Here is a 9419-nt window from a genome sequence, read left to right on the forward strand (position 1 = left end):
TTCTTCTAATTGGTTTACCCATTTTCCCCTTTAAAAATCGGTTGGCGCTCTCTTTTGTTACCTTCTTTTATTATCTTCTATTTAATATATCTCTTTCATTTAAATCATCATACTGAACATACCTCGTATATTCATACTCTCCAAATATCTGTATTTTCAATACGGAACATGCCGCTATTTCATAGTACTTGGTTGTCATTTTAAATGTCGTTTTCAATGACAGTGTCACTTCATCGACTTGACCCCCTACTCCCTGACATACACTGGAAGGGAAAAATTAATCCTTAAAAAGGCATGTAATTCGAAAAATAAATCATTTTTCATTTCAACAAATCATCTTCCTCTTGGGGTAAGAATAATATATTGTAATTATATTTCTCCGTCTAACAGTTTTTCTAATGTTTTTTTATCTAACCTAACTTCCAATGTCAGACCATGTGTTCTAATATTTTAGTTTCAAATCTTTTTAATTTACATGTGTTTGATTACTATATTTCTTTTCATCTATTAATATGCACGTTTAGTAATCAGAATTTTAACTATTCTCATCTAAATTTCATTTGATTTATTCTTGTCATCTGCTACTCTTTCTGACGATTAGAACGGCAGATGGCACACGTTGGTTTTTCTTCTTGATTATTGATATGTGTCTCTATTTTATAGTTTTTTGGTAAGAAACCACTTTTCTCCCTCCGGGAGTTTCAACAACCCTCAAATCGCCGGCGATATAACAACGAGGACCATGTCATCAGGGCTGCAACCACATAACCAAGACTGCAACGACCAACATCCGTAGGCCTGGTGGAATACAACACCTACAACCCCAGAGCCCGTTGCAGAACCAGCAGCAGTACCATACGACATCAAGAAGATACCATCAGCTACCAAAAGCCATAAGTATAATCCAGAATTGTTAGTTTTTGGCAAGAATTTAAATACATTTGTTAATGCAATTTACTAAGTCATTTTATTTATTATATCTTTATGAACAATAAACATGATTAGTTAAAAACTATGTTTTGTTTGCTTCCATTCCAATTTTCATAGTTCATATCTGAGGTTAGGACAAGACGAACACACACCTGAGTGACTGAGCTAAGCTAAGGGTGTAACGATGGCTATCTTGGTTAGTTGAGGCAATATTTTCGAATATTGTTTCAATTAGCGGGGTAGTCCCATCGTATTTCGTTACACTGGCGCCCAACGTGGGGCGTTATCGCTTTTTCGTTACACTGGCGCCGCAACGTTTCTCATGTGCGCTTTTTCGTTACACTGGCGCACCAACGCACTTGTCTTATCCGAAGAATCGAGCTGTGAGTGTATGGTTTGGTAGCAGACAACAAGCATTAATAAATACTATTTTCACATATTTCATTTTTATATTCAATTTTTGCAGTAAATCTATATTATTATCTATTTTGGTACTTTTTGACTACCTTTTTGACTAATTTTTATATATTTTCACATGTTATGGGTCAAAAAGTATTACCAGTTTCAACAATTTAATTATATATTTCAGCATAATTGATTTAAAATACATTTAAAGTTACAAATATTGGTATTTTTAACATTTGGAATTTTTTACCTAGTTTTTTTTGGCTAATTTTTATGTTTAGGACCTTGATAGTAATGTCCACATGGCATTTTTTTTTCTGTTTTTTCAATTTAACCAGTTTTTTTTGGTAGTTTTTCTTTAATTACTTTCATATTTTGTCGTAACTTTCCAAAACCCAAGAGAATTTTTCCATTTATTGTCATATTTTCTGTACTTTTTATACGTACTATTTCTTCTACGTTCTTTTCATAGGTACTTCTGTGTACTCTAAAGTGCATTTAAATCTTGTTTTATTACTTATTTTCAATTACTTTTTACTTATTCTTATATTTCCTAGTTGTTTTCATATATTTATTACCAATTTTGTACAACTACCAAAAATTTTGTTGTTTCCGTCGAACTTTTTGTTCGGATGGTATATACTACTTTACTTGTATAGTAAAGACTAGGACAATTTTCAAGTTCTTTTCTTTCATTGAGGTATTTTATTCTTATTCTTCTTCTTTACGTATTCAGAATATTAATTTAAATCATTCTTCTTCTTCTTGTGTTGAATCTCAAAAAAATTTTTTGTTCGTAAAGCATGATATTTTACATTTTTCAATTTTTTGCATTATTGCACTTATATTAATTATGATAAACATTATATTTAACATCTTTTTTATTTAACAATGCCCTATTTATCTATATATATTATTGTTTTATTATTTTATTTTGGGTGTTGTACTGATTTTTGATACAGATTAGCACGAAAGCCTCATCCGGCACTTATAAGTTGTGTATGGCTTATATATAGCTGCATAGACACCTAGTGTTTTTTTTCCTAGGGTACATATAAGTTATCCATAGGGTTGGGCCAGATCTATTGAGTCTGAGTTCCGTTTTTTTGGTCTTAATGACTGTTGATATACAGTTTAATGCTGTATATTATTTTTAGGATGATGTCTTTTATAAATTTTTTCTTTTGGAGTTCAAACAATTCTATGCATATCTACTTTTAGAAATCTGGTGTAGAATTGTGGCGCTTTGAAGTATGATTGTAGTTTAGCTACTAGCATTTGTTATTTTCCATCTTTGCAAATCATATTTATGCATTTTTATACATATTTTGTTATTTAGTGTAGATCCCTGGTATGCATTTGATGGAAGTAGCATTTGCATTATGTATCATTATCTCTCTCTTTATTAACTCATTGGTTAATTCTTTTATGACTAGTTTTATGCAGTTTTTTCAAACCCTTTGGTGTAGAACTTTGTCTTATTTGGCTTTCCATATAGTTGGTACTTATTTTTTTTAATGGTTTATCTATAGTTGCACTTGCATTTCTTTTTATCATATTATACTTATGTTATCTTTATCTACTTATATGCTTTTACTCACCTTATCATATTGATTATTATATTATTACCTTACTTTAGGTACTTGTTATCCGAGTACTTGTTATTTTGTTCGAGATTCAGTTGTTGTTAGTAGCTCCAATAGCTATTTATTTATTTTATATAGGATGTGATATCCCTTATATTTACTTAAATTTGGTTATAATATGCCTTTTATTTTATATAAATACCAGAATATTTGCAATGCAATTCATTTTTATAAATAACAACATTATTTGGCTTAGGTCAACTTATTTACCTTTAATTATTACTTACTTGGATTTTTAGTAAAATTTGATTAATACTTACACTTTATACTATAAATCATTATAATTTTGAATTAATTTCATACTTTTTTAAAGTACATTTATTTTTTTTCCAGAGATAGATATTCTCTGATGTCATTTATTTATAATAAATAAATATTTTATAGTGTGATGAATACTACAATTCATTGGGTAATATTTTTATTTTCCCCAGAGTAACATCTGAAAATTATTTTGGTACTTTAAAATTTTTTATGATTAATAATTTAAATTAACTATATACCTTGACTTAATGATTACTTTATTATGAGTATTTATTTTTGATTTGTTTTGAACGATTACTACTGCATATATTTATTTCTGGTTAGAACTCTGTCTTCTTATTTTCTTTGAGAAAAATTTCTCACCTGTGTTCGAAATTTTTCTGATGAGTGGAGGGAGTGTGTAACATTCCTGTTTGCTTTGAGAAAAATTTCTCACGTGTGTTCAAAATTTTTCTGATGGGTGAGAGGAGTGTGTAACGTTACAAACGTCACATCTTTGATATTTTATTTTTAAATAATTATTTTATCTTATTTTCTTTAATATTTCATTAATCATTATCTTCTTCTAATTGGTTTACCCATTTTCCCCTTTAAAAATCGGTTGGCGCTCTCTTTTATTACCTTCTTTTATTATCTTCTATTTAATATATCTCTTTCATTTAAATCATCATACTGAACATACCTCGTATATTCATACTCTCCAAATATCTGTATTTTCAATACGGAACATGCCGCTACTTCATAGTACTTGGTTGTCATTTTAAATGTCGTTTTCAATGACAGTGTCACTTCATCGACTTGACCCCCTACTCCCTGACATACACTGGAAGGGAAAAATTAATCCTTAAAAAGGCATGTAATTCGAAAAATAAATCATTTTTCATTTCAACAAATCATCTTCTTCTTGGGGTAAGAATAATATATTGTAATTATATTTCTCCGTCTAACAGTTTTTCTAATGTTTTTTTATCTAACCTAACTTCCAATGTCAGACCATGTGTTCTAATATTTTAGTTTCAAATCTTTTTAATTTACATGTGTTTGATTACTATATTTCTTTTCATCTATTAATATGCACGTTTAGTAATCAGAATTTTAACTATTCTCATCTAAATTTTATTTGATTTATTCTTGTCATCTGCTACTCTTTCTGACGATTAGAACGGCAGATGGCACACGTTGGTTTTTCTTCTTGATGATTGATATGTGTCTCTATTTTATAGTTTTTTGGAAAGAAACCACTTTTCTCCCTCCGGGAGTTTCAACAACCCTCAAATCGCCGGCGATATAACAACGAGGACCATGTCATCAGGGCTGCAACCACATAACCAAGACTGCAACGACCAACATCCGTAGGCCTGGTGGAATACAACACCTACAACCCCAGAGCCCGTTGCAGAACCAGCAGCATTACCATACGACATCAAGAAGATACCATCAGCTACCAAAAGCCATAAGTATAATCCAGAATTGTTAGTTTTTGGCAAGAATTTAAATACATTTGTTAATGCAATTTACTAAGTCATTTTATTTATTATATCTTTATGAACAATAAACATGATTAGTTAAAAACTATGTTTTGTTTGCTTCCATTCCAATTTTCATAGTTCATATCTGAGGTTAGGACAAGACGAACACACACCTGAGTGACTGAGCTAAGCTAAGGGTGTAACGATGGCTATCTTGGTTAGTTGAGGCAATATTTTCGAATATTGTTTCAATTAGCGGGGTAGTCCCATCGTATTTCGTTACAATTTAAAAAAAATTATGTACCCCTCATATTTTTCAAAAAAAAATTAAAAAATGACACAGTAATGAGATTTGTCAAACACGGTAATGTACAGATGACATGGTAATGTTAAATTGGTGTCATGGTAATGTCCAAAGATAATAAAATTTGGAAATGTGCGATTCTTTGCTCTTTAAGAACTGATTTTTGTTTTTCAATATTATTAGCAGTATTTTTTTCACTAAGTCACAAAAACTACAAACATATCAAAACAAGTGTGCTGTTTATTTATACAAAAAAAAACTAAAAATCATAATTCAATCAAATACTTAAAAATAAAAATTATAAAACGCACTGTAAATTAACGAATAACGAAAATTAAATGAATTATAAAAAGCACATAACACACACTAAATATGTAGAATAAAATTAAACCAATTCGTCTATAATTTTAGACTCCGGAACAACAAAGAGTCGGGCAGAGCGTTGCACAGGTGGCTTGGACAGTTTACACAAAATTTCAGTACATGGAATAAATTGGATGTCACGCTTTTTTGGCCAAAAAAATTCCCCATCTTTTCTGTCCATAAATTGAATTTCCAAACACTTACGCTTCAGAGATAAAACTACTCCCGGATACCAGAAATCATTAAACAGAACAGCCACCCATTCATTAGGTTTAATGTGTGATTGATTATCTTTGTTCTCTTCAGGAATATCAGGATCAGGTATATAAGTGACGCTTAAAAATTTATCGTCTGGTATGGGACTCTCGGTAATTTCAGTATTGGTTGCTTCATTAATTTCTTCAATATCTTGATGCTCCAATGGATCAATGTGTAATTTTATATGTCCAAGGTCGTAATGGGTACAAGATTTGCCAATATCGCAAGATAAACAAGTCAATGTGTTAAAGTGTAGTTCTTCCTTTAATCTGCACCATGTTACATTATGCACTAGCATTGTACCTTTAAACGTGCCAAAACTTTCGGTCATTTCGTTATCTACGGTTTGTATATCCAAATCGCTCACTGTATGTTAGATACATTTTTCTTAACTACGTTCACAAATTTTTCGTAACAGGGTATGTCTGTATTTTCCGCTACCAATCGGTACGCTGTACGTTTTAAAGTTGCCCCAATTCCGTCCGGGGCACCTTTCCCATGCCCAGCCTCACTGTATGACCAAGAAATCTTGTTTATATTTCTAAATTTGGTTGGCAAATAATACCCAATAATATTAAACATAGTCCTGTTGCGGTATTGTGTACTAGGGCTATCCGAAAGAAAATATATGGTATTTATCAAAGGCGTAGAAAAACGTTCTAAAATCGGAATCAAGTGAGCAGCAATTGCTTTGGCATCATGCCTAAGACTCGGAGATATAGTGCAAAATGAGCTTACTCGATCCTTGCTGTAAGCAACACCTGTATGCAATGTAATTTGCTGCCTTGATGCGCCAAAATGAACCGACTGTGCTTCGGAGGAGTATTTGCATGAATAGTTTTCCGAAAAGTCAATATGAAGAAGCAATTTGGACTCATTAAGTGACTTTTTGATTGTTGATAATGTTCTGTGCTGATGGTAGATATTTCTGACGTGTAGCATGTATTTTGGAAGAAGCAAGAACACCTCCTGGACAAGATTGTAGTGAGATATTGTAATATCTTCTTTCAAAGTTATCTGCACAATAATCGTCTTACCAGTCTTACTACTAACTCGGGATTCTTTTTTAGTACACCACTTCTGATATTGACATTGGCTGTTGGCATTAAATTCATTTACTGGAACTTGAATTTCCTTGCAAGTTTTACATTGTCGACTTAAACATTCTTCATTATGGGGGGTACACGTAACAGCACTAATAACTTCCTCGGGAGTTTTCAAATTTATAATTTTTTCAAAGTGTAATCTGGAAACGATCAAACGAAAATTTTCATGCGTTATGCATAAGCAAGTGTCCTGGGAGCCAAGTCTTGGTACCACTACCCAAAAGGGTCTAAGACGGCAAAATGTAGTGTAAGATATTTTACATCCTTTTTCTTTTAAATATTTCTGATGCAAAGACTTAAGTGAGTAATTCAGATAGCGTTTTTGCTTTTTAACTTTTTTGTATGTAATACACTCTTTCTTTCCCGCACGCAGACGACTGTTATCATCATTTTCGAAAAATTGTATAACATCTCTTTTCACAGAATTTATCTTTACATCAGCTCTCTTTTTTTTGCGGCTTGGCAATGACGTGCTTAGATATTGCGACATATTAAGCTTACATGTTACTCCATATTTTTTAAGAATGCCTCCTCCCACTACTTCAGAAAATACTTGTTTTGAACGATGACCTTTAATACTCTTGAAATTTGCATTTAAATGCTGCTTTAGACACTCTCCAAAAACTAACTTCTTTTTGATACTGTTGGGAACTACAACTCCAGCCTTTTCAAGAGTAACGTTGATTTTTGTATTGGGAGTCAAATCTGGCAAAGGACATTCTTCCGTATTCGTTTTGTCATTGGGACTTCTATATTGTGCTGCAATTTTTTCTTTCAATGCCCTGGATCTTAGCTTCCTATTCTCATTTTTAAGACTTTCTATTTCTTGCTTTTGTCGAAGTCTTTCCCGGTGTGCCCTCATCTTTAGACGGGATATTTTCCTTCTCAAATTAATTTCAGTTTTTGGCAAAGCATTCTCTACAATTTGGTCTTCATTTATGTCAACCACTGATGGTGTAGGAGTATTACAAAGAGCTTCGTTCTCAATATCAGTTAACTTTCTTTTTTTTCCCTGTATGTTCTATTATGATGTATCCATGTTTTTCGTTTTTTTCTTTTATCTCTGTCACTTAAATCGCCAATAAGTTTAATTTTGCCTTCGCTTTTCCTTTTCTGGTAACGCTCCTTTTCTTTCTGTCTTTGCTTTTCATATTCTTCCGGATTGTTCTTAATTTTCTGTCTTCTTGCACGTTCTCTTTCTTTTTTCTTACTCAACATATCTTTCCTAGATTGTTCGGCGGTTTGCTTGGCCATCTGAAATAAATAAAATGCCTATACCCACATTTGCATAATAAAGATGAGCTAATTACAGTATCGCAATCAGAAAGAAATATTTCATATTGTAGTATAGAAATCTAAGTGAGTAAGTTACATATTCACTTAGATCTCTTCACTGCAATATGAAATCTTTCTTTTTGATTGCGATACTGTAGTTAGTTCATCTTTATGCAAATGTGGGTTAGCTCTCTTCCCATCCACGACGATGATTTAGTCGTTATAATGACTACCTTAAACATTACCGTGTCATAACAACATTACCATGTCATTTAAAAGGCATGGTAATGTCAAGCATTTCTGACATGGTAATGAGCAAAATATCAAATATTGTTTAAGTATTGTACAATAATACAAAAGTCAAATTAATCCTACCTTGCAGTAAAATAGCTCCAAATAATCAAGGTATTTACAAAACTTCGTTTGCAACAGCACAAAAATATCTGAAAGTCACGGTAATGTCGTCAAACCGGTTACACTTCATCAAATAGTCGAACGACTCACCTATTTCGCATCTAATTAGCAACTGCCTGGAGAATTTCCTTTTCTGGGTTCATAAGTGTTGGTGGGGGAATAGTTCCACCCGGTGAAGGTTAACCAAATACTTTTAGATATTGCCAGATCATAATAAAATGTTGGTGACACGGTAATGAGCATATCTCTTGGTTACAATATAAAACTAAATATAAAATGAGAAGACCAAAAGTTTGAATGATGTTAAATATCAAAAAAGGTTGTTCTATGTATAAAAGCATTGAGCTATACTAATTGTTTATTAAAATAAAACTTTTAATCATGCTGTATCAGCTCTTTACTACAAACCTATCACACGACCGGGACATGGTAATGTTTTTTTTCTCTTTACTTTTTCTTAAAATTTTATGATAATATTTTTTTTGCAAATTGTAGTTTGTACATTTAGATTAATGATAAATACATAGTTTAAAAATAAATATAAGCATAAACATTAAAAAAAACTAATTACAGGCATAAAATTGTAGGTTTTCATCTTTTTTTTAAATTGACCCAACTACATAAACCATTTCGGGAATAATTGTTAATTAGATTATACTTTTGTAGCTTAATAACTTCTAAACGGCTTAACCGCTTTTGATCACTAAACATGAGTTTAAAACGTATTGACACGTAGTCTCTGATGCATCCAAGATCAAGTATGGTAACTGAACGTATTACAGGAATTATTGAGCTTGAAAAACGGCTTTTCCCATAAGAAATAGATTTGATCATACTTATGAAGCCTATAACTAAAAAATTCGAACTTTCCCAGATATGAGATACACACCGTTAGACGCGTCCTGAGTCCTTTTACAAACGCTCAGTTATTGGCGCAATTCGTAGGTTGAAATGTTGAGTAATTGTCGAAAAACCAAAATTTTCAAAG

The 9419-nt window shown here is 31.8% G+C and overlaps 1 protein-coding gene across 1 annotated transcript; it reads right to left on the bottom strand.

Moving 5' to 3' along the window:
• Positions 1–5327: 5327 nt before the first annotated feature.
• Positions 5328–8744, bottom strand: LOC126888787 (uncharacterized). The gene is made up of 2 exons (XM_050657159.1): positions 8393–8744; positions 5328–7996 (listed from the first exon to the last, which is right to left on the bottom strand). The coding sequence occupies exon 2, from the start codon at positions 7602–7604 to the stop codon at positions 6000–6002; it is 1605 nt and encodes a 534-aa protein (XP_050513116.1). The 5' UTR covers positions 7605–7996; positions 8393–8744; the 3' UTR covers positions 5328–5999.
• Between the last annotated feature and the right edge of the window lie 675 nt (positions 8745–9419).

The sequence above is a fragment of the Diabrotica virgifera genome, chromosome 7, assembly GCF_917563875.1.
Source record: "Diabrotica virgifera virgifera chromosome 7, PGI_DIABVI_V3a".
NCBI classification, from domain to species: Eukaryota; Metazoa; Arthropoda; class Insecta; order Coleoptera; family Chrysomelidae; genus Diabrotica; species Diabrotica virgifera.